The 25820-nt window shown below is 49.3% G+C and overlaps 1 protein-coding gene across 14 annotated transcripts in view; it reads right to left on the bottom strand.

The window, feature by feature from the left end:
* The window catches only part of TACC2 (transforming acidic coiled-coil containing protein 2), a 124311-nt gene that overhangs the window by 64512 nt on the left and 33979 nt on the right, over positions 1 to 25820 (bottom strand). For all 14 annotated transcript variants that reach the window (XM_084290092.1, XM_084290086.1, XM_084290091.1 and 11 more), the window contains 3 exons: positions 19941 to 25610; positions 6176 to 6301; positions 156 to 287 (listed from right to left, as the gene is read on the bottom strand). In XM_084290092.1, coding sequence (XP_084146218.1) covers positions 156 to 287; positions 6176 to 6301; positions 19941 to 25610 — 5928 coding nt within the window. The remainder of the gene's footprint in view (positions 1 to 155; positions 288 to 6175; positions 6302 to 19940; positions 25611 to 25820) is intronic.

The following is a 25820-nucleotide window of genomic DNA, read 5'->3' as shown; positions in this document are numbered from 1 at the left end:
TGTGTTGGAGCAAGGAGGTCTTCGTAATCTAGCATTTGGTTTCAAAATCTAGCAACAGTATTGACACAACTTATACAAAACACCCATTATTTTCTTAAGCCACAGATGTACAGGCGTGGAAATGTACTTTAGCATAGGATAACATTGTGCAGTACCTCTTTATTTCCTCCGTGAAGCCTTCACTTTCTTGAGGAGGCAGGTCTACACCCTCACCAGGGGCTGCAGCTGGCGGTACATCCCCAGAAACGAGCTTATCAGCTTCGTCGCAGCTATCAGGCTTGGAAGTGCTGTAAAATAATCATTTAAATTTGTAAGGTGAAAAACTTTGCAAGTACCCACGGAGCTTCAGTGAAGTCTTGTGAAAAGAAAAGCTTCAGCTAGGTCTGAACTTCTGTCAGGAGCGCGTTGTCCCCTCCCCTGTACTGTCTCTCCCCCATCTCCCACAAATTGCTTCTTCCTACAAAACCTATTTAAATTCTCAGCTGACCACAAAACCAACAGTAATTAATAGGAAGCTTTGACAGCTCTCACAGACCACAGCATTAACTGCCAGAGGAATTCAGGAGCCCTCTCTGCTTGCTGTGCATGAAGGCAGTGCGTCAGCCCCTAGCGACTCCTGTGCAGCTCTCACACGGCCCCTTCTCCTCAGCAAACACGTCAAACACTCCGTTCAGCGACTGGCCTTCTAGAAAAACTAAAATCCAGGACTAAAAAAGTCTCATGGTAACAGCCCTCAGCATGCTGTGAGGCTAAAAGCACAACCCCTGGAGTCACAGTGTGACTGTTTGGGTTGCAGGCCCGTACGTGCTGCCTCCTCCACGTCCCCATGCTCAAAGCCCCGCTAGGCCCGGCTCAGAGGCCCGAGGGTCCCGCGGCGATCCCCAGGGCACACAAGGACACACTGCACAGCAGTTTGCCTTACAGCAAGCAGCAGGGAATGCCCTTTCCCAATCCCCACAGAAAAGGAGCCCTGGCAGGAGTGACAACGTGACACAGCCAGAAAATGGGGTGCAGGGCGAGCAGCCGCCTGCCCAGCCCCTGGCACGCATCCATGTGCTGTCTGTTTGCTTAAGCAAAGCCCACATGAGATGGAAAGACGTGACAGAAGCACAAATAACACCCCTGTCCCGAGTCTTCTCTCTGAGAAGGTAATCACCTGCCACACAAAAAGTTCACCCCACAAAAAGCTCATTTTGTTTTCCCTCGCTGAGCACACCGCTAACCCTGCTCTTGGTTACCCTCCCTAAACTAATGACAGAAAATAAAGTATGTGACCCATGACTGTCTCTCAAAAACCCATCAAGGTGTCCCAAATGAGTCCAGTACAGGGACAAAACCAGATTAGCACTGGCTACAGCAGCCAAACTGTTACACTTATAACTATTTCTATATAAACAGTTGCCTGCACATACCAGAATACATTGTTTTTGCAGTTTGGATACTAAGTTCCAATGTCTTCGGTCTGTTTCCTAAAACAATGTGAAAGAAAGTGAATGGTGGGGCTGACTCCCTCCTGCCCCCGTAGATCTGAACACACCTCTGCCCACGGGGCCATAAAGCTACTTACGGGGTCCTTCTCCACCCTTTGCAACCGCCTTTGGTCCACTCTAAGTCAGCCTGCAGCGGGACCTGAAGCCTGGCGTCCTCCTCTCACACCACCAGCTCAGTCTGTTACAGCTCCCACCCTTTTGCTCATACCCAGGATGTGTGATTCAGAATGGAACAACCTCAAAAGCAGCTAAAGGAGAGCCCTTCCCATACCTCTTCCACCTGGAGCAATGAGCAACCTGCCGAGCAGCTGTTTGCTGAAGGAAAAAGCCATCACACAGAGTTATATTTATATTCTACTCCAAAGGGGATGCTTTTCAGATTAAATGTCTCTGAAATGGGGTCCTCAGCACCCAGTCCTTGCCAGGCAGCTCCAGAGGGACAGAGATGTCCCCGGCAGCAGCTGCAGGCAGCAGCTTCCCCTCGTGCTTCTTGGGATTCAGGCACAAGGAGACATAGGTGGTGGAACCAGGCCATGGTGAAAAGCTTCTTTCAGGTTATTTTTTTCAGGTTATTTCAGGTTTCTTTCAGGAATGGCTAAAATAGCCATTCCTCTAAAGATGCCTTCTCCTCACCCCCAGTAATTATACTTGCACAATTGTAGGAGGTAGATTAAATCGCATCGCTAAGAGTTGGTGAGGTTCAGGGACAAATGGTTCCTTTCTTCAGGAACATGTACACAAGTGAGGACAGACACAGATCACATCCCCAACTTCAGTCACAGTACAGATGAGCATGAGATCAGTTATTCCCAAAGTGTTTATCCACTAACTTACTAAGATCACAAAGCTCTTCCTGAGAGCTGACATCCCTGATGTTGCTTTGTGCCATATGAGCTGGCTACCAAGTCATTCCTTCTATGAAACTAGGCAATAATCTCTGCTTCAAGTACTCCTCTCTCCCTTCCTTCCTTCCCCACCCTGTCCATGCTGACACAGGCTTCCTGACTTCTCAGTCCCGTCAAGTTTTAAAAAAAAAAAACAAAAACAAAAAAGGGACAAAGAATAAAAGCTGTTTCCTTTTCCACGCGGAGGACTTTTCCCTTTGCTAAAAACGTCTCTGTCCTAATATAGCAGTAGCATCAAACGTATACACAGGCGACGTGACTATATAGGGTCAGGCGGAGATTAGGGAAAGTGAGATTTTAAAGCAAAAAGTAAACGGCTAAAAATAAGCAAAGGCTGAACATCTGCTTGGAGAGCTAACAAAGCATCACAAAACCCAAACGCCTCGCCAGAGGGCCCAGCCAAGCCGGGATACCAAACAGGCACAAACTGCTGGACACTGTGCTAGGCACATGAGAAAACACAGCAGTGAAGTCCTCACAGTAGCACCTGCCCCCCTCAAACCCCACTGCTCAGTTATCCTTCAGCTTTCCCTTCACGCCTTTCCACACAAAGGGCAAACTTTCTCAGCCTTCGGCTAACATCACTGCTAATGCTCTCTATGAAACAAACCCAGCTACCAGAACACAGCTGCTTTTAGAAGAGCTCTGCTCCTTGGACTTCACGGAGCACAGTTTTTAAGTAATTCTCTAAAGCTATTTCCTGACCCTTGGCTTATGCAGCCCCCCTGGGTACTCCTGCCAACCCCAAGGCAGGCACCAAGCAGCACCGGTCCCCAGGACACAAACTACACGACGGGGAAAGCCCCCCCTGCAGATAAGGCAGTGCTGCTTCCACCTGGCACAGGTTCCCCTCTGGCAGCTTTATGCCATCCACGTGGCAGGCTGGGAGACAGCCTGATGCAGGGAACACGTTTTCCAGTGCTTGCTCAGGTTTCAGTGTCCCTGTATTCACACCAGAGCTCTGCCTGCTGAGGATTGAACACCGTGCTGCAGCTCCTCGGCCTCAGCACGAGGTTAATGGTGAGAGCAGAAGCTTCCTGGCTGCTCTGCCTCTTCCCTGTGGCCTCCCCTACAGTCAGCTCGTTCAGCAGCTGCTTTCTAAGCTGCCAATTTTCCTGGTACCTGCAAGATTTCTGCCCACATCTCAGGCAGAGGAGTTACCGTGGATCCCAGCTAAGCAGAGGCCTCCTGAACAGAAGTGCTGCTTGCACCTGCAGCACAAGCAGAAAGATGAGATGTGCCTGGCCAGGATTTCTCCTAAAGCGTGTCTGCTGGCAAACCAGAGTGAACTTGGCCTTTTGGTTTCATTGCTAAACAAAAATGCTTGGCAGAGCAGCCAGGGAACTTTTCACCTAATTCTTTTCAGGGCACTACTCCGCGGATACAGTAAATAAAGTCTGGTATTGAGCAGATGATGCCACCACGTCCCTGATCAATACGTTACCAGCAGGGGAGGAGAGGCAGCCAGTCGTCCTGAAGAAACAACAAAGATAGAGTTTCTTGACTGACAGATGGAGGGACAACCTGATCTCTCATTATGTGCTGCCATATGAAAGACATTTAGCACGAACTGACCCCTGCCTGCCACGCACCATTGTTTTCCCCTGTTGAAGGGCACACCATCTGCATTGTACGACACCCCTGATGGGGAAACACTTATGTGGAAACAAAAGGAACTTATGAGTAAATAACTAAATATGTTGAAAAAAAAAAAAAAGAAGAAAAAACACTACTGTATTTTATTGTATATTGACTGGAAAAGCAACATGGCACCTAATAACTCTAGGAAGAATTTAGAAGTACAATGCACAGGTGTAACCAGGAAGCATCAACATGGAGACAAAACACGTGTATGCATGTGAATTTTTCTGCACTCACAGTGAAGCAGCAGTGCAGTATTTCTCCACAAAATGCCAAAAAAGCAGTGCCTTTTGAAAGATCATCTTACCTAGATAGGCAAAGAAGTGCTCCATGCCACAGGTGAAGAGAAGGTGAGGGATAAGGCAGTGACATGAAGCAATGAGAATTACTGAAACTTCCCTCGGGCAAGAGGAGCGCAGTCCTGCCACCACTGATCCTTGTGGTGAGCGTAACCTCCTGTGTTTTCGGAGCACTGCTTTCAAGTTCGATGTGAACAAACCCCAAAGGCAGCTGTGGCTGCTACTGCTGGAAAGCAGGAGCCCAAGCGTGTGCCCACCAGCTGCATCACCAACAGGGAGTGGGCAGCAGCCAGCACCCTGGGCAGGAAAGACAAGGGCGAGGAGAACACGCAGGCTTTTGTGTCTAAAGCTGTTACAAAAATAAAGGAGGGAGAAAAACAAACAATCCTGATAACAGGAACCCCAAGACCAACTTTTGCACGCTTATGGTAAAAGCGTTTTAAAGACAGAACTGATGAAGATCAAAAGAAAAGGTGTGACGTGATGAACCTTCAATCTCAGATCTAGATAAGGACATGAACAGGGTGAATTCATGAGGTTTGCAAGAAGCAGTAAATTAAGACACAATGAAAATTGCTCTTTGTAAATGTTTCCTAAGGCAACATTTACCATAGGCAGCCGGGGTGCCTTTTTGCCTACAAACAGCAAACCCTCACCCCAAGGGCAGCAGTCGTCTAATTCAGACTGCATTCGGGAGACCATGTATAAATCTTCCTAGCACTTTTGGTGGTGGCTTTCGATTTTGGTTTTGTTTTCCTCCTTCACACCCAGAAAGCAGCTCAGAGCTCCAACTCAATTCTAACCAGCTCTTTTCTAACTCTTTTCTATCCAGCTTGCTACTACAGCAGGCAACGAATTCATGAGAAAAAATAGAACACCCCCCTCTCCCCCCCAAAGAAAACAAACCTTTAACCTAGTTGCATTTATGAAAAACAAAGAAGCACAATTCAAATTAAAACTTACAAGAACTGGAAGAAATCCACATCATTAGCCTCCTATGTAAACTTCTCTAGATCTTCCTGCTTCACCCCGATTGTCGTTTCTCGCAGATTCACCCAGCACCAGCAGTCTAACTAGCTTGGGGACAAGGGAAGACCAGCACCAGCTACACACCAAGGTTACCCAGCTTTTAAGGTGGATTGTGCAAACGCCACAAGCTTCTTTCTGCCTTTGATAGCATACTGTTGCTCTTTCAGCGAACCAGTTTAATGCTAGCTTAAATATACCGTGCATGTTTACACTCTGCTGGGTTCACAATGACTGAAGGGTAAACACACCCTGAGAGGCTTCCTCTGCTGTTGGCAGGTAAGGCAAATGTACGTGCCCAAAGATGTTGACAACCCGACCGCCACCAGCACAGCGAGGCAACAGTTTCCCTCCTCAGTGCAAATAAAAGCAGACAAAAGGCCCTGTGTCCAGCAGAAACGAGACACCTGAATGCTTTATAGTCAGCATCGTGGTGGTAAGGAACTTCTCAGGATTAAAGATTAAGAAAATGACTGAAGGATCACCTAAAAATAATAATGACGTGTATTGCACCTTCATGTTGTACGATCCTCTGTTCCAAAGTGATTTGTTCTAGGGGAAGGGTAAGCAACATCTTCTTCTGAAGGTTTTGTTTGAGTGAGAAGATTTGGATTCTGGTAAAAATTATACAAATGCTACACCTGCTACAGCCTCGGCAAACCCTTTAGAAACCACCTGCACCAGACATATATCCACCCAAGAAGAGCGACAGCAATGTCTTGGCCAGTGCTGACCTCTGTGGGCCTCCTCTCGCCCCCCAACCCCCCAGCGAGCAGCTGGAGCAGCTTCCCACCACGCCAGCCCTTCACAATACCTTGCTGCAGTCAGCTCAGCAGCATCCCCGGGCTCAACATCTCCGTAAGCCGCAGGAACGGGCAGCGGTTGCTCAGAAGGATTGAGGGCAGCAGCCAACTGTATATCATCACCTGGCCCAGGAGGGCTGCGGAGAGAAAAGACATGGAAAAAGGCAGCCTTAGAGGTCTGAGTTATTGCAGCGTTATTGTCACTCGGCTGGCTGAAGCCCCCGCTGTTTGGCATGTGTGCGCTGACTCGTGTCTCAGGGAATGCAGGGAAAGTTGGTATTTTTAATGGGAGTTGCGTTTGTGTACAGCTTTACTGCTCCCCCAGGACTGAAGTCACTGGAATTTTGTCTGTGTTACAACTGCAGGAGCAATGAGATAATACAATCCAGCAGCAAATTAAACCAATTGTGATTCTGATTTTCAAAAGCAAATGAGAAAACGAGCTACTGCTTGAACAAGGGAAGCGGCAGGACCCCCTTGACAAAAGACCTGACACCCAGGGGGCTGGAGCCTGGCTTCCACCTGCCCTGGGGCTTCTTGCCCCACACCTGGGCAAGCAGGACAGCCCCTCATATTGGCACCAAAAGGCTGAAAAGAAGTGATCTGGAAACCCATCTTTGAATCAATAAGGAAAGGAGCCTTGCTGAAGAAAGTTTTTTGTTTGTTTGTTCTAAACAAAGGCACCAAAGCACAGGAACCCCCTGCAAACAAAACTTCTGTTGCCTGCTTCCACCTGACTTTCCTCTGTGGCCACCCAGAGACCAAGGTCCTGGAATTATCACCTTTCTGGGGAGCTCACCAACATCCCTAGGTTTTTTGTAAAACACAAACACCACCTTTGGTTGGGGTCCCAATTTCACACCTGCGGGTTCCCCAGGTGGTGTTGAGGCACTGCTTTTCTGAGCTCCGTACTGCCCACGTTGACGTCTGCCTGAACACGCTGCTCACAGTTTGCTTATTTTATCCCAGCTGTGCAGTAGCACATTCACATGGGAAAAGCCATTTCTCAAGCTCATTTTCTTCTTATTTTTATTCTAAATTAATGGCCTTTGTGATCCCCTGTAAGCTCTCTCCCTGCCAGGGAGGGGCAGGGGCTCTCTCCCTGCCGCCACACCAAGCAGAGCAGGGCTGAGCCACCCTGTGCAGTGCAGGCCTCAGACACATACACTTGGCTACTTTGAAAACTTACAGAATGGCTTTTATCTAATTACAGCAACAAACGATTAAATGTCCACGTGTCCCCTGGTTTACCACCACCTCGGGGCCCAGGCTGTGTTAGGAAGGGCTGAGCCGAGATGCCTCCCAGATCTGAGGTCCTCCAGCTGACGAGTACACAGGAGAGGTTTTCTCTCGTCACTAAGAGTTGCACACACTTGGGTGCTGCCTCTGCTTTCCCTTAAAATGAACATTCAGAAATTACCCGGGTAGACCGTGACAGCAGGACACTGCCACTTCTGTCCCATACACGTCAGGATTGAGGTGCCAAGGGCAGACGGGCCTTGTCCTGTTTGTGACCCGAGCACTAAGAGGCTGTCCTACGAACACACAAAGCACAGCACAAGCACATCAAGTGCTCCTTGAAGCTGCCACAGGTGTGCCCTAACCCAGTGAGAAGTGTTTGCTCTCAGCCCCTCACGTCTGCTGCACGACAACCCCCGATTTCCAGGCAGCCTGCGGACACCAAAACTTGAAACTCAGTCCCAGAGCCTGGGCAGGGGGTGGTGAAGCTGTTCATCGCCAGGCCATGCTGCTCAGTACGGATACCCGAGGAAGCCATCCACCCGAGAGCTGCTCAAACAAGTTCCCCAAGCGAAATTCCCGGGCACCACAGCCGCCCCAGGCACCCGGCCTCCCCGGCCAGTTTGCTTCTGAACAAGGCCACGAGTCTTTTCCATCCCGATGCCCACCTCCTGGGTCGAGTCCGGAAGAGGCTCTACTTAAAATGACTTCCAAATTCGACTTATGACAAGCATGACTGAAATACTTCTCCAAGGAAAATACTTCACAGTTTAACAAGCAGTTGCTTACTAACAGCTGCAGCGAGCACGCTAAATTCAGCCCAGAGGCCGAGGCGAGCAGCCTGCTGTTTGTGCCACAAGTGAAAATGTTGACCACCGAGTGCCCTTCTGAGCTTCACAGCTTCAGTTTTAAAGGCCCTACCTAATCTTGAAAAGAGATTTTTCTCCAAGTCACTGCGTTAGGAAGGTACACAAACAGCAAGCTTGACCCACGCGACTCATGCGCGTTAAATACCAACGAATGAATGAGGATTAGCCACAGAAACCTATGTCATTTCTTCTGGTTACACATATGAATCCTGGCTTCTGTTTACATAAGAAGCTTTTGAAACAAGGCAGGCAGGGTATTTTAAATACCTCGAGAAGCACGGACAGACGCAGAAGCCAGCAGGTTCAGCTCCCAGGCACCAACTCCACCGACACAGCTCTGGTGGCTCTGCCACCAACACCACTGAGATGCAAACCTTTAGGCCCCAAATTCCTACCAAAGTTTGAAAACGTTTTGATGCTGGTGCTGGAGACAGAAGGCAGTTACAGGTCTTGGCATTTTCTGCCTGTCCATGTTTTTCCAATCAGGAGCTGGATGTGGCTCCCTTTGAACAGTCAACAACAACAGCTCCAAGTTTACTCCGAGGGAAACCCATAAGCATTTCAAGCCCTGCCATCTCCCAGTCCCAAACATTTGGTTGCTTTTAATGAGATAACAGGAAAATTTATAGATCCCGCTCTTCCTCCAGAAATCTCTGGAAAACAGCATAAAACACCCCCAGGGAGGATTGAGTTCTCAGCATCCTCATCACCCGCTATTTCATTTTCCTCAGGAAACAAGATGTTGCTCACCAGGGTAGAACAGGGCTGATAGACAAAATCCTCAACGTTTTGTACTTGTCCTGACAATAACTCAGGCCCAATAGCCAATTTTTGAGCCTCTGTTTACACTTCTGCAATCGATTAATCAATTGCAGAAAAGCATTGAAAGGATTTGCTATTTCTGAGTTCTTACACTGCAATTATTTCCAAAGAAAACAAAATCTAGTGGCACCTGCATCAGTTCACATACAAGAACACATTCTACCTTGTAAAATTTCTTCCATTTTAAGTAATTCTTTCATAATGTTCACTTTTTCCCTCTCTTAATTTTGTAGTTTATCTCACACATTTGCCACATTCTTTGAAGTAAACTTCACATGGGGAAAATCCAACAAACTGCTCTAGTAACTCTAAGCACCTTTGGCGTTTATGCTCTTTAAAAGTATTTTTGTGATTATTGGGACTCCTGTTGCTAGATTTAGCAGATCAGGAGGTAAGAAGTTCTTTCTTAAATTAAAAATCAACCTCCCTGGCATCTAAGTAAAACTAACCTTGCTCAGGAGTGCCACATAAACTGCCGGCACAGGATTAAAAACAAGCAGCAGACAACCCATCGCTCCTTCCCCCCCGACTTCTGAGATAATTTAAGATCTAACATGAATTCGGAAAAGCAGGAGATGCTCAGATTAAAACAAGAAGCCCAGTTTTACTTCTTAATGAAGTCAGGGGACATCCATCCACCCGAGCGATGCCCCCACACCACGGCAGCTTTCCCAGCGCCGAGCAGCAGCGAGCGCAGGGCCCCAGTTGTTCGCACGTGGGCACAGCCAGGGCTCTGCTGGAGCAGGCAAGCAGACCCCCAGCCTGAAGTCGGAGTTTAAACACACTGCCTGCCTTTTGTAAACCCCACAAAGACTCGCTTATGCTTTCGACTTCGCGACTTTGGAGCGAATCTCTCCGGTTTCTTACGTGCTCCGAAGGGGAAACCACAGCGTGAGAGGTTCACGGCAGCCCCGGTATTTGCACCGAGGGGCCTCGGTGCGGCACCCAGGAGGTGAAGCTGGCACATGGTGGGGATTTGGGTCAAATCCTTGCTGTAAAGGGGCTCGTGAGAGGCTGTGCCCAGCATGTGAGATCTCAGAGCCGGGTGCCGAGCGGACCCCATCACCCGGGGGCACCCGGTAGGGCCCCCACCTCACCACGGGTGACCCTGTGGGGCCGTCGGGGCACGGGGCGAGGGAGCAAACTCCGGGAACGAGGCGTTTGGGCAGCGCTGCTGGAAATCCCGACGCGGCACCCAACTTCTCCTCCCGAGACGCCCGCGGGAGCCCTGCCCGCCGCCTCCCCATCCACTCTCCCTCCCTCCCTCCCCGGCAGCTGCTTACCACGGCCGAGCAGCAGCAGCAGCACGAACAGCCCCGGGCTCCGCCGCCCTCCTCCATCCCCTGCTGTCGGGGAGCAGCCCGGGCCCGGCCCCGCTCCGCCCGGCTCCCCCGGCCCGCCCCGGGCAGCCGCAGAGCGAGCCCAGCGCCGGGGGGCGGGCGCCGCATCGCCCCCGCCGGCCCCTTCGCCACAGCCCCGGCTCGGCACAGCCCGGCCCGGCACGGCCCCGGCTCCTCCCAGGAGGATCCCGCACAGGGGCCGGGCCCGTGAAAAAAAAAAAAAAAAAAAAGAAGAAAAATGGAATAAGGGAAGCGCATAGGAAGGCTCATGGACGGCGGCCGGCTCGGCTTCCACAAGTTTTTCCTGTAACTTTTTAGCAACTTCTTCCCAACCCTCCTATCGCGCTCAAATTCTTGGGTTTGAGCCCATCTCCTGAACTCGCACTGTAGGAGCATGGGCCCTGATTAATCTCTTGGGTTTGCGATGGGTTTATCGCAACAAAAGACCGGCTGCCTGGCTAATGAAGCCTCTGCCCGCACCCCTGTGTTGCACATTGAGTCTCTGCCCGGGGAGATGGGTATCAGGGCTGTGGCACGCCACGCCACGCCAGGCTAAATATCTGCGGTGCCAATCCCACAGCCGGGCTGCTGATGGGCTCCTGGTTTACCCTGTGCCAAGAGCTCAGGGAAAATGCTGGTGCTACAGAGACCGATTTCAGCCCAGTCAGGGTTTGGGGGCTGACTTGATGTGCCCCCTGCACCATAAACTATTTCTTCTTGTTCAATTTTCTGAGCTAAAGGAGAGAATGGATTTTGTCCAAATGGTGTATCACAGGAGCACGTTCACATTCCTTCCACTTAGTACCCCCAAACTGATAAGGACTGTCCCTAGGTGAGCTCGCTGCCCCATCACACCACTCACACACCTGTATGGGAAACGGAGCGACACACCGAGTGACCCCCAGAGAGCTGAACAGACACCTCAATGGGCACAAAAAGCTGAAAATCCCACAAAATATCCCACATCGCCAGGGCTGTGAGCACACAGGGGCCAGCTGCTGCCATCAGGAGCCAGGACAGCGAGAAGGAGGGCCAAGCACGGGCTGGGTTTGGGGAGAGCAGCTCTCTGCCTCCCAAGCAGCAGGAAACCAGGGATGGAAAAAGTGACTGGGATTTCTGATACAGGTACAGGCACTCGGCCACCCTCTCTCGTTTGAGGGGGAACTAAGCCCTTTTGTCATCTGGAAACCATTTCACAAATGGCTTCTGCAGGTATAGCAGCCCTGAGGGGGAGGGAGACTCCGGAGAGAATGAGGTTCATTAAAATAAACATTGATTTTCTTCATAGTCTGGCACAGACTGTGGACACGGAGTAGCTAAGTTCCTGCTAACAAAACCAAATTTAGCAATTCTGGAATTAAATGGTCACTTTGCTCAAATAACATGCCCTCCCTGTGCATTCATCAGTCTCTGGGCGCACCAGGAGCCCTTCCCCTCTCATCCTACCTCAGCCACAAAATCTTTCCAATTTTCCTGCTGGTGCCTCCTGCGTGGGCACATCCACACCACTGAAATGCAGACAAACTGATAGGCAGCACCTGCAGGAGCAGGGAGCCAAGGTGTGCTCAATTACCTGCTTCTCCTGTGAGAATTAATTGATCTGCCTTAATAGGGGGCTTAGGGGAGGGGAGAGGGAGCAAGCTGGGGAGCAACCTCCTAGCTGGTGGGAGGTGATTACAGGCTGGGGCTGGCTGGGAGAGCCCTGAGATCAAGGAGAGAGGGAGACTGAGCTGGAGAAGATCTCACAGGTAGGAGGAGAAGATGAACGTGCTGTTGAGGTGAGCTCTTCAAAAATACAATGAGCACAACAGGCATGTCTGTCCTTCATCCATGCTTCCCTCGTTCCTCGCTGCTCCAAATCAGACTCAAGTCTGGCACTTCCAGAAGCGCTGGATGTCAGAACACCCTTTTAGGTTGCGTTTTTAGAAATCTGGACTTCAACTCGAGGAGTGTCATAAAGGTAAAGCTGTCATCACCAGGAGGCCTGCCAAGCGGTCAATGTGCTGCAAGGCTGCAGGTGGACACCTGGTGGGAGCCTGCGATGGACACGAGTGGGAGCGGTGACCCACGGTGTCTCCCCCCTGAGGATTCAGTCAGAGAGATTTTCCCCGAACCACTTCCCTTCTGCCAAACCAAAGCACTCAAAGCGGGGGGTGGGAAATGAGTCAGCCCTCAAGGAAAAAAAAAGAAAAACAAAACAAACCAACAAAACACCATGAAAGGACATGAAACTGGTTTGAAAAGAATGTTACGATAAATAAATCTTTAAAATGCAGTTTTTCTTTTAAATTTGCCTTCTGGTTCTAGGAGTACAGGATGGACTCACATCAGACTGACAAGCTTCTCCCAGTAGGCACGAGAACAAGATGCTTTCTTCTCCAGCCTCCATCCCTTAAAGTTGGGATTAAGACTGTCACCAGTCTACAAGCAAAGCCAAATACTATGATATTGGTGATAAACTTGCAAAACAGCACCATGTGTGTTTGTCCTGAGTAATGAGGCTGTCATGTGTGACTGATCATTAAGAAAGTGGAGGGGAATTTTACATTTTTCTTGGTGAAAACTTAGTGCCTGTTTTCAAGGCCATTTCCAAGAAGGAAAACCGTATAAATGCACTTAAATTTGTTTAAAATTAAAGAGGAATTTCTCTTCTCCATTTCCTAGCCAGGGGTTCAGAGTTGTACCCTCTGCAAAACCACAGAATCAATTAGTTGCAGAGCAGCTTGGCTTAGAGACCCAAGCCACTTCTGTACCAAACACCTGAAATTTTTCTTTCCACTGCTGTTCGCATACAAATTGCCCACAACATCATTTGTGGCGGTTGGAAATGAGGCTGTGCAATTCCCAGCAGTTTTTATTGGCAAGGCTTTGAGATGGCTGTCTCCCAGCCCTTCACCTTCAGCTTCTGCCTTGAAAAAACTAAAAAAAAGTTAAGCCTTAAATCATTACATTCTGGAGGATCAAAGTGATAGGAAACTGGGTTTTTGGTAATTTCCAAATAAACAAGTGATTTAAAAAAAAATATTAACTCCTAGGCCTAAATCTTAGAGCCTCAGAAATTCCAGCGATAGCTTTTCTAGCAGACCAGGTTTATTTGGAGTTTCTATCAGAAAAACAAGGTTTGGAAAATGCTGATTGCAACAGGAGCTTTGTGTCCAAAAAAAGAAAAAAGTGGATGTGGAAAATCCTGGAGACTTTCAAATATTCAGCACAAACCAACTCTATTTTGACTCATTTAATGACACTGTTAAGAAAGGGAGGAGGGAGCTTTTAGAGCTTTTAGTCTCCACTTATTTTCATGACAGCTAAATTTTTTCCCGTAGTTGTTAGAAACCGAGCAATGCATGCATAGTTTTTGCTTGCATTCCAGCAAGCAAATCCATTCTTCTCTGCCTGCTGCAGCTATTCTTAGCTGGCTTTGATATTTCTATCAGCCAGGAGAGCATAACAATGTTATCATGCTAACAAATTCCAAAGATTTTACATAAGCTCTTGAGTGCCTTTTAAAAAAAAAAAAAAAAAAAAAAAAAGTGGCATTGATTACACTGCTCGTGTTTCATTAGCCAAAGGAGCTATGGAAAAAACAACGGGCTGAAGGAATAAAATAGAAGTTTGATGAGTCTCGGTCTCATGAAGCAAGTGCTCGGAGTTTTTCAGGGCATCGTTTACACGGAAAGGCCAAGAGGCCAGGTTTGAGGCTGGAGAACACCGGTTGGTTGAGGCCAGCAGAGTGCTTAAATCCTGCTTGTCTACATGCAGCCTATTCTCCTAATTTGGTTTTTATAAGCTGAAACAACCAGATATCCCCCTTGTTTAAGTGACTGATGGCAGTACAGCGCGTGTGGGAGGGTCTGGGTGACAAAGGATCACAGGACCACACGGCAGCTTCCTCCCTTGCCTGATATGTTGGAGCCAAACCCTACTGATACCCCTCTTTGACCAGGGAAGGGGATGGGTTTGGCCTGGGCAAAGCCAGAAGAGCTCCCCAGAAAACTCTTACCAGGGAGCAGAGCCCAGGCACCTTTCAGCAGCGAGAGCGAGATTCACACAAGGGAATGGGGCCGGACCATGACAACAGCACCAGATGATGCCACTCAGCATTTCAGGTGGACCTGAGAGCCTGGAACAATTAAGCCTTTGATTGGAGCAATTAAAATCTCTCCACTTACTACGATTTGAGAAAAAGAGGCTCTTCAAGGCTAAGGGGACTCCACTACAAGAATTAACCTGCAAGATACTGGTTGAGGTCCATGTAGATGAACAGAGTGCAAACAGATCCAGAAAGCATGGGATTTTCTTACAGAGTACCCAAATTAGGCATTGGAACGGGCTGTCCAGGGAAGTGGTTGAGTCACCATCCCTGGAGGTCTTTAAAAGATGTTTAGATTTAGAGCTCAGTGATATGGTTTAGTGGAGGACTGGTTAGTGTTAGGTCAGAGGTTGGACTGGGTGATCTCGGAGGTCTCTTCCAACCTAGATGGTTCTGTGAAATGCTAAGGCATAACAAAACCTAGGTAAGTCCCTCCTGCTATTAGTGATACAGGTGAGCTCCCACATACTCAGACACATACTGCTAAGACACCAACACTTGCATTTTAAACTCTCACGTTACTTACTGAGCCTATCTACAGGCATGTTGAGTATTAGCCCCTAAAGCACACATCGCCTAAAGCCAACTTTAATGTCTTTGCTAGATCATGACAGCAACAGACAACTGCTACCTGTGGCCATTTAGATTTGGGAACAAAGACTGCAGAAGGCTGCTCGCCTCGTTCATTTTGAGAATCTAACTCTCAGCACTTTGCACACTTGACCTTTTCTTGTTCAAAAAGCATTTTACCTAGAGGAGCTCTCAAAAAAGGGCAGAGAATGTGGCCTTTGCTCAAGTTGGGGGAAAAAAAAGATAGAAGGAAAAACAGAAAGCAAAGGATAAGAGAAGTACTAGGAGCTCTGGCTCTTCAGACAAGGCTCCAGAGAAGTCTGTTAGGAAGCACTAGTGCAATGCAAGCATGCCAAGATGCAGAAAAACTGGAAGGAAGCCACATCCAAGTCATGGAGAATATGCCTGTGTCTGTAATTGCTATTCTCAGAGCTGCCCTCCGCAGGGTTCAAAGCTGGGACTAATCCTACTTTGCATATTCTATTAGAAACAGGGACAGTGGGGCTTTCTGCATGGCATCCAGCTCTGCAGGAAGCCAGAAGATAAGAGTTGGAATACAGAAAATACAGGAATACATGTATGTAGGGGACTCAAAAACAATTTGGGGAAATAGGTGGCTTACTTGGAAGAAGCAAAGTTGAAAGCCAGTCAAAATAAAAAAAAATAATAATCAGAAAGTAATTTTTAACTTAATGAGAAAAGAATGATACTAAACTGCCTGTCCAGACACTGGACAAAATCTCACAGTATCCTTGCCAGACTTCTTTAGCAAATCCCTGTATTTGACTGAATAAATGTAATTTCTTGAGAAGCACTGAAGGATGTTGGAAAAACAGCAGCTCCTCTATCAGCCGTGTCAATACATACCTAACAAACGTGTGACCAAGGTTCTCGAGTGTTTAACAATGTTTTCTGTGTAAAGATGTATCTGCAATTCAGCAAGACCAGGGATGATTTACTTCTGTACTTCAGCAGAGGAAGAGATAAATAATAATAAAAAAATAATAGTAAAAGCAACACAGCAATGTGTCTCATACCTTGTTTTCCACTGGCATGTGCTTTCAGTACAACAGGGCATTCTGTCAGATCAGCATTTTATAAATACTTTACACTGATTTAGCCACTGCCTAAAGCACCACTCAATTAGGTCAATGGCATCTGCTAAATGGCATCTGGCAGAACTCCCTTTGATTTCTTAGAAAGAAATATGGGATGTCAGTTGGGTAAAAGCAAAATCATCTTAATTTTATTCTTCCACTAATAGAAAAGTCCCAAAATTACGTATCACAGGCTCAACCCTGCAGTCTTCACACAGACAGAATTCCCACAGAGCTCACCAGCCAGCCAGGGACTGCAGGCCGAGCTCCTTCCATCTCAAAAAGCCATCATGGTGCTACCAGTTACCCCTTCCGGGGATAACAGGGACAGTGAGATGGGAAAAACACCGAGAGAGAATTCAGATGCAAAGATGTCATGAAGAAGGTGAGGAGAGAGAGACAGACTGTTTAACTTTGTGCATGTCATTCAGGTGTAAATCACCTGCAGCTATTTTTCACCTTTCTTTTCTGATCCTGACAGGCTGCACAGGTAAGCTAATTTTGAATTTAAAAAAAAATTAAAAAAAAAAATGCATATAACCACTGTTTTGATAAGTTTCCTTTTAAATCCCCAAATCCTGTTTTTGGATGCTAATGGCCCGAAGTGTTAGCGCTCAAAACCCACTTGACTGATCTGAAAAGCAGCTCTACATTCCTGGTACCTCATCCAGCAGGACTGCTAAAATATTTAGCACTGTATTTGTTATGCAGACAAAAAAGACCAAGTCAGTATTTAGGAAGGAGTGAACGTTCCTTTTGTACAATCGAACTTGCCAATTTTTGATGGCAAAAAGAAAGCATAAAGACGATCCCAAAATATGTCTGGACCAACTTTAGCGATCGTGCCTGACCTCCGCGTAGGACACGGCGTTTTTCCAGTAGCTTTGCGGATGCCAATTGCTGCAATGCACTTTCCATATGAGAGCACTGTTTATATCCATTGGTGATGTCAGTCAGTGCAGCACAACTCTCGATTTTCCAAAAAACATCGGCAGCGGTAGGACAGGGCCCATGGTACAGTGCTACAGCTGGGGAAGGCCCTGATGTGCTGTGGTGCCTCAGTCCCCTCACCCTTTAAGGTGGGTATTTTATGGCTGAGGCTGAACTCCCAGCCCCAAGCCAGGTCCACAAGCATCTCCACAGCCCCAGAGCACCCAGCGGCTGTAAAGGAGCCGAGCTTTGCCACACCACCGGGTCAGCCACTGACGCCCTCTGTTTTCCACGCCTCACAAATGCATGCCAGGAATGACAAAATCTCTGCCTCAAAAAGCTCCCTTGGCACCTTTTCCAAGAGACGATCGCACTTGGCGTGTACCAGCCAGTAGAATTACAGAAAGTTATCAGGAAACTCCACACCATCTCTAAACACCTCAAAATTTTGATATCATTTGCTATTTTGATCTGTGCTCTGCTCAACATCTCCCGTGCCCCATGAGGCAAACTGAAGCATTTTGGTGGCGTAAGGTAGAAGGACTCCCTGGACACACACAAAATGGACATACACAAGTCTCCTTTTCCTCCTTATAAAGAAATGAAGAAGTATGGAGTAAAAAACCCTCAAGTTCTCTTCTTTTCTGAGTAAAACTCGGACAAAGAAATGAAGCAGCCAGACGCCCAACAGTAAGCATACTTCCAGAGGAAAGTGGGGCTGCTGCTTCTGCCACAGCCTCCTTTCCAAAAATAACTTTCCTTTTCCACTGAAGATTTGCAGGGAAGTTACTGGTGCCGTGCTATTGCCTCAGAACACAAAAGTTTTTTTTTGTTGACCACTGTCCCACTCCTTCAGGTGGCGGGGCAGGGATCACGTCGGATCCCGCTGCTCCTGGATGTCCTGCTCATCACAAGGGCACCCTCCTGCCCCGTGCCACAGCTGAAGGAGAAGTAATTCCTCCACAGAAAGAAATCCTAGCAAGGACTGGATGTCCTGACCACAACTTTGCCCTTCCAGCCATTCAGGGGGGTTTCAACAGATGGGATCTCGTAAGAGGTGGAGCTACTCAGAGGCAGAGGAGGTGGGGAAAAGCTGGTGCTGAAGTAATTCAGAACATAGCATTTATTTCTCCTAAATACAACATACTTCTGTTTTGTGGTGATTTTTGAGGAGTGTGTAAGGAGTCTTTATCTCTGGACTTCAACCATCAGGCCCAAATTCCCACACCAAGCTCCTCAAAAAGCACGCAGCTTTATGCACAGCCACCATAGTTCACACAACCAGAGCAACCAGAGGGCAATCAGCACCTGGAGACCGCTCTGGGACAAACAGACGGCCGTGACCAGAGCACACGCAACGCCCAGCACAGCCTGAAGCTCAACGACACAAACCCAACTTCGAGCTCCGAGGAAAAGCCGACCGGCCAGCGTGTCCAACCCTCTGAAGAGCGACCAGCCAGCCCAGCTCATCTCTTCTGCTTCTCACCCACACAACAAACTCAGGTCCCTCTCAGAAACGAGCCTGGCCAAAAGCAGAGCCCCCTCCCTACCTCCTGCCCGTGCCTGCCCGCTCGGTGCGAGCGCGGCCCCGCCGTCGCAGCCGCCTGTCGGCACAAACCCGCCCGCTGCTGAAGCAGGTGAGCGTGAATTCCTGACACATATGCAAGTATGAAGCAACCACTCCACAAATTGCCAGCAGCTGTTCCGAGAGCCCTGCCCTGCTCACCACAGGTATTTATTTAAAGTGTGACACCCGCCCTGCTGCACACACATGCGCAGAGCCTGGAGCCTCGGAGGCCTCTGAACCAGGCCACCACAACCACCACCACCGTGGTCATGGCAAGGCTGTGGGACCACGAAGATGCCCGTAAAGGGAAACACAAAGAGAAAAAGGGAACTGGAGACGAACACCAGGCTCTAATTTCATTGTCACTTCATGGGTAGAGCCTTAAAGAGAAAGTCGTACAGGCCAGACTCCAGCACTTGTAGCCCTACGTTTTGTTGGTAAGACGAGCTGATGAAGGAGAGGGGGACAGCGTCCAGGAAACTTTCTGGGGTTACAAAGAAAGCAGATAGCAGCAAAGCACTGATCCTAACTCATAATTCTTTTGAATTAACTGCACATCAAACTGGGAACGCAGGCAGCAAAGTAGAAGCTCCCACAAGGAAAGCCTTTCTCATTTCTGCTAGGTTTTGAAAAATAATAATAAAAAAGCAACAATTCCTAGACTCCGTGAGTCCCAGCTACAAATTCACATCTGAAACAACATCATGTCATTAGAAACACTGAATAATACAGTGATCAAAGGCGCTGTCAGTGCCATTATAACATGCGGGAGGATAAGAGGGAGGCCCAGACAACTAACTGTGAGTAATTGGGTTATGCTGGAGGCTTGTTTTTAAGTGCTGCAGCCCGCCTTGTGAAGGCTGCAGGTCTGATGGAACTGGGTCACCAACGCTTAGGCAGAAGCCTACTAACTTCAGGCTAGGAAGTGCTGTTTGGTTGCCTAACTTTAGGCTACGAGATGTGAATGCTGGGAAGCACAAACAAATCCGCACGGACAAGTGTAGGAAACTGGAACAGCAAGTGGGACAGTTAAGGATTACACTCCTCGGGTTTTAGGACACCCAGACCCTAGACGTTACTTCAAATTTCTCCCACTTAGTCCCCATTTAAACACAAGAGGAATTAAAAAGAAATTCGAGAGCAGAGTAACTGCCCTGCCCTCCCAGACAATGCGCAGCCGCCTTGAAAATTGTATCCCCGTTGAGCCCCAGGGTCCTGACAACCGTTCCACATAGCAATTTAGAGTAAATACCTTTCAGTAGGCAGTCCTGCCACAGCCACGTCTGGAAGTTTGCTGAGGTCAAGTGTCGTAGGCTCCATAAATGCAAGCGGGGATAGCTTTCTTGTGGCATCCTGAGGCGAGCCTTCATGCTCTGAATTCATCCTGCCCGGCTGATTTGCAGCACCTGAGGGGTCTGCACGCTCAGAGCACTCGCCCTGCTCCATCCCAGCGATGGGTGCAGAGGGATTTTTGCACAGCTCTGTCTGCAGCTCTCCAGTCCTTGAGTTTAAAGCTAAGCCACCCTCGCCGGTGACTAACATCCTCGCAGTACCTGTTTCAGGGATGTCTCCAGCTTTTTCGTTACCTGTCTTTGCCGTGCTTAGCACTGTGCTACTGCTTTCTTGTACATCGCCCTCAGTCATAGTGCCAGATTCTAGCTGAGAGTCATTTTGCAAGCAACCATTCTGGCTGGCTTCATTTTTTAAGTAATCCATTAACCCATGCATGGCCCCTTTATTTTTCTGCTGTGGATCTTGCGTACTTGCTGATGTTTCCAGGCATTTCCCATTCCCTGGCTCATCCTGTATCATCTCTGTGTCACTCTGAGACCTAATGTCATGCACAAGATTGCCATGAGCACGTGTCTCCTGATTTTCCCCAGGTAACACGTTAAAGTTGTCTGGCAGTTTTTCACAACTGTAAGATCCTCCCGGAACAAGCGCTGAAGCTGCCACATCAGAGATGCTCTTGGCAGTGTCTGGACCACTGTACTCAGTTTTCCCCTCTTCATTTGGCTCAGGATCCTGGCAGTGTTTGGGCTGACAACTTACATCCTCTTCAGATGAAGCCGGCTGTGAAGTACCCTCTGTAATTAAGTTATTTTCCTCTGCGGTAGCAGCATCGCCGAAGTCACCCTCCTGCGTGCTGCCTGCAGAGATCCCAGCTCCGCTGGGTTGTGGCTCCCTGTCAGAACACGCAGGGAAGTTCTCAGCTGCTGCCCCGTCAGATGAAGCCAGGCCTTGCTTCTTTCTCTCCAAGCTCATTAGCGATTCAGGATCAACACCCCTAGCACACACGCCTGCCTTCCTTTCCATCTCGCTGCTCTCGGGGTGCTCAGCGTTTCCGTTCGCCTTCTGCAGGTTTTCCAGACAGCGTTCAGCAGCTGCAGAGCCCTCCGACCTCAGGAGCATTTCTAAGCAACCAGCAGGCTGCCTGCTTTCCTCAGCGTCCCGGAGACTGGCTGGTGGCACTGCATTTTCTGGTCGCAGAGGTGCAGGAGCAGCACAGGAAGGCTCAGCAGCTAAAGGCAGCTCTGGCCCCTGTGCTCCTGAGGTGCCCTCAGGAGCTGCTTTGCCCCCCTCGACCGATGCAGAAAAGTTCTCAGCGCTGCTCGGCTGCACCGGACCCTCAGCCACTGTGCTCTGCTTGAAGCCCGCATGGTTTTCAGGTGCAAGCTGGGGTAATTCAGCGCTCAGCGTGCTGTGGACTGTTTTCTTAAATATCTGGCTGATGTGCTCCCTGAAGGCCGGGAGGCTGGAGCCGATGCCCAGAGAGCTGGGAGTCAGAAGCTCATGCTCCTTCTCCGCAGACTGCCTGGAAGTACTGATCTCTGCCCTGGTTGCGCTGCTATTCTCTTTTAATACCTCTTCCATTTTTTCTAAATTCCCAGGCTTCTCTAAGATCACACTGCACTTGTCATCTACGCAGATGCCGGGTGCGATTTGCTCATTACAGCCGCCTTGTTTACCAACAGATGAAAGGCTCAGCAGCTTCCCTTCTGCAGCAGGGAGAGCTAACAGAGCCTCTGCTGAACTGTCACTCTGCTGCGCTTTGAAGTTTACATCACCTTTTGTTTCTTTGGATTTAATTGCCGATAGCTCTTTCTTCAGCTTCTCCGAATTAAACTGGGATAAGTTTCCGGAACTCTGCCCCACGCTTAAAGCCTCCGGCAGGGTTAAACTCCTCTCTCCTTCTCCCTGAAAACTTGGGTTTGGAACATCTTTGTCGCTGTCGTGCCTGCCCCCTGCAGAGCTGGGCTCTGAGTCGGCTCTTTTACCTGTGCTTACCCCAGGTGAGGGACCTGAATGCACGGACACCTGAGAACCTGCAGCCATCTGCGAGCTGGAGTTGCTTTCTAAGACGTTCTGGCACGCTACAGCTCCCAGCTCATTATTTAGTAATTCCCCCCCAGTGCCATTGTTCGCCCTGCTTCCAGCTTGCTGGCTGGGATGACTGACCGCGGAGGTCAGCGGAGGGGGGGCTGGAAAATCAGCTTGGCAAAACCCAGGCTCCTCTGGTGCCGGTTGAATGCAGCTGGGTTTATAAGGCTTATCAGTGGGAACTGCTTCCCCGTGAGCCTCTAACAGGGAGAGACATCCTTCTGCCCCTGGACTTTTATCGCTTTGCACATCGCTTGTTTCGTGGATAGCAGCACTGTCCTCACAACTTAGCTGCGTGTTTCCATCTGTCTGTCCGAGTCCCCCATTGGCAGCCAGACCCTCGGTCCCTCCTGAGCTTTTTGCCACTAATAACAGCTTCTCTTGAGTTTCTGGGCTAGATATTTGAGGATCGTTTTCATCAAAATTATCAGAAATACATGCTATTTCAGGAGCACTTGGCAAAGTCTGGGCTGTGTTGGTGGCACTTGCTGAATTCTGCGTCTTTGGAAGAGCATTTACAGCAGAAGCACGGCTTGCACCAGTGCTGTCTTTTATCCTGCACACGCTGACTGGCTGCTCACTCTTGTCAGATTCTTCAGCAAACGTCTCGCTCTGACATGCTTCTTCATGCTGCCTAGCTGAGATCAAAGAATTACTGCCCTGCTTGAGCTTGTCTGGGTTTTGCTTACTGCAGCAGTTTTCTTCTGCCTCGAGATTGGTTTTGTTTTGCTCGTTGCAATCTTGCAAATGAAGCACGGTCACACCAGCAATGTTTGGCAGGTGTTCACGGCTGCACGCATCCTCTGGCAGCCCGGCACTACTTCCAGCCTCGTCCTCTTCTGCTGCCGTGCCAGAGTCGCTCTGGGCTGGTGCTGGACGTGGCACAGCAGATTCTTCATTAAGGTTGTCGGAAATGCTTAGAGGCATTTCTGGTACGTGGCTGTGGTGCTTTGGTTCCGGCTCAGGTTTTAGAGGTCTTTCTGTGTGCTCCTGATCATCTGCTCTTGCGACACCTGTCGGATTGCTTTGGTGTGTCTGCTGCTTGTGTCCTGCACTCGAAGCCTGGTCTCTGTCACCAGCACTCACCGACTTCTCCGTCTGCTCCACGTGGGGAAGATCAACTGGAACATCTGTGTTTTGCTGCAGTTCTCCAGCACTGCACTCTAGGGTTAGTGAAGAGCTGTGCTTGTCCCCACTGGTCTCACCCACTCCTTCCTCCTGAATTGGCCGAGGGGTGAGCTCTGCCCTACCAACTCCAGCACAAGCCACCTGCACATTTCCATGACTTTCTGCAGCCCCTTGCTCCTGCTGAGCTTGCATCAACGTATCAGACTTGTGCTCAGTTTTCAGTGCCGAATCCTTGTCCTCCACAAAACTCGTCACCGCAGTGTGGTCTTTCTCCTGCTGAACAGCAGCCTCATGCTCTTTGCTGTCCCTGGTTGTGCTGTATGAAGCATCGCTGCGAGGCACGTCGCTGAGGTGACCACTCTGCTGTTCTGAAACTTGTGGGTCCTCCTCAATTTGAACAGCAATGCAGCCCACAGGCCCTGCCAATTCATTTAAGCCCTGATGTTCAAGCACTGATTTGGATGTTTTAGTGCTTTCTTCTGAGTCGCCGTAGCTCCCTGACTTGCCTTGACTCTCCGTTTTGTCCCCAGTTTCTAACGCGGCTCCTCTAGGACAAGCCTCTTCCCAGGACTCATCCTGCTTACTCTGCACAACACGATTGTTCTCAGGGCGGAGGAGCGGTGAACTGTGTGCCCCAGCTAAACAAACCTCTTCAGCCCCATTAGAGCCTGGCTGGCCCAAAGTTTTTTCTTCTGTCCCAGCGTGAGAGCAATCAGTGCTCGGCGGGCAGCCTGCCCTCGGACGCTGTGGCGAGGCCTTGTTCTCTGGGTCATCTGTGGCAGCTGCTTCCTCCTCGCTCAGTGCTTGCTCAGGCCTACAGCCCAGAGGCTCTGAGTGGTCTTCAGGTGATTTCAAGGCACTGCCTGACTGCAGGGGCTTTCCCACAGCTTCTTCCTTTGGGTTGCCTGCTGAAGTCTTTTCACAGAGACCAAACTCCCTGGGATTGTCTTGCAGATCCTGCTCGTGGCTACTAAGAGAGCTCAACAGTTGCCTTTCTGCCCCACTGGGCCCTTCAGGTAATGCACTGGTTGCTGCCACGTGTGCCTCCTCTGCTCCCATTCTGTTTTTCTCTCCCGATACCCTCACATCAGCTCCCTTTTGATTCAGCTCCACGGCTCTGCTCACAGAAGTGCTTAATGCATATTCTTGCAGTAATGATCTTTTATCTACCCGGGAAATTTCCTTGGTGGGACTGATAGTGGTTTCTGCTTCAGAAAGCGTGGTGCTTTCTCTAGACACATCATCGGCTTTTATGATTTCATTGCTACTGGCTTCGTCTTTTTGGCTTTCAGTTGTGACAGCTGAGTTTTGCTCTTCCTCTTGCTTAAATGATAAAGGCGCACTGAAGTGCTCAGCACTAACAAGCTCATCCTCCTTTTGAAGCTCTCTTTCAAAACCGGGTTCATTTTTTTCAGAGGCTGTTTTCGTTGCCTCGCTTTTCATCAGATCTTGGTAGTCGTTTCCAGGCACATGTTCCCTCAAAGGTTCTTCTGGCTTTGGTACCAGGGAGAGATTTGGAGCATTAAGGGGTAACTCTGACACTGAAGTACAGGCTTCAGATTGCTCTCCCTGGCTCCCAGACAGAGCTGGGTTTGCCTCTTTCCTTCTAGTTTTTACAGCCCCCTTCTGTGTACTGCAGACCTCACTGATCTCAGGCCTCACAACGAAACTCTGAGCGCTTGCAATTGCTCCAAATTTTTCACCCTCTGAGCCTCCTGTTGCTGGATAATTTCGGATTAAGGTTTCCTTTTTCATTAGCAGACCCTCTCCACCATCTGTGTTCTGTCTACCTTGCTGCATTACAGCCTGCGCCTGACCTACTTCCAAAACTCCCAGCTCCTGCTCGGCCTCCTGAGCAGTAAAATAATCCCCTGCTCCTTTGCCCTGGGGGGACGCGCTGCCATGTGGTGCCCTCACATCACCCAGCTGCTCACTCTGCCCCAACGCCCCTACCTCACTCAAATTCATTGCTGTGACTCCTCGCATTGCTGCAGGAGGGCTGGCCTGCAGGCTTGGGTTTCTGGGATCCTCCTCACTACTTTTCAAAGAAGCAGGTGCAGTAGGGTCACATTCGGGGCCGGTGTCCTCAGATATGCCAAGGGCTATTCCCTCTTCGTTGTCACTCACTGGACCTGGTGGTGGCACAGCTTCATTGCAGCTTGAGGTGGGGAACTTGTCGCTGCTGCTTGCAAGATCTGCTGCGACATCTTTTTCAGAAGAGCCTGCTAAAGGCATCGGGGTAGGCAGATTTCCCTCTCTTGCTTCTGCTGTGTGCTGCAGGACACCACAGCCTGCTTGTCCTCCATGGTCTTGCAAGGCACCGCTCTGTGCTGTCACCTCTGCAGGCACCACGCTTGAATATGGATTGGGCAAATCTTCAGCGCTGGAGCTACTGGTGCCTTCATTACTGACGCTGCCAACAATGGAAATGTTTATTCGTTTCACGTCAACAGAGAAAAAGAAGCAAAGAATAAAAACAACTCATGCCATGGGTGTTTCGAAGCCATGCAGGACATGCATCAAGAAGCCGAAAACCTGCTGCCAGGAGCCAAACCATCAGGCCCAGTGTGTGATGCTTGGTACAGCAGTAAGTGACCTCGGTCCTTCCTAACAGCTACCACGC

The sequence above is a fragment of the Netta rufina genome (genome assembly GCF_964035555.1).
Source record: "Netta rufina genome assembly, chromosome: 7".
NCBI classification, from domain to species: domain Eukaryota; kingdom Metazoa; phylum Chordata; class Aves; order Anseriformes; family Anatidae; genus Netta; species Netta rufina.
The sequence above is the reverse complement of the archived record's forward strand: the minus strand, read 5'-3'. Positions and strand labels throughout refer to the sequence as shown.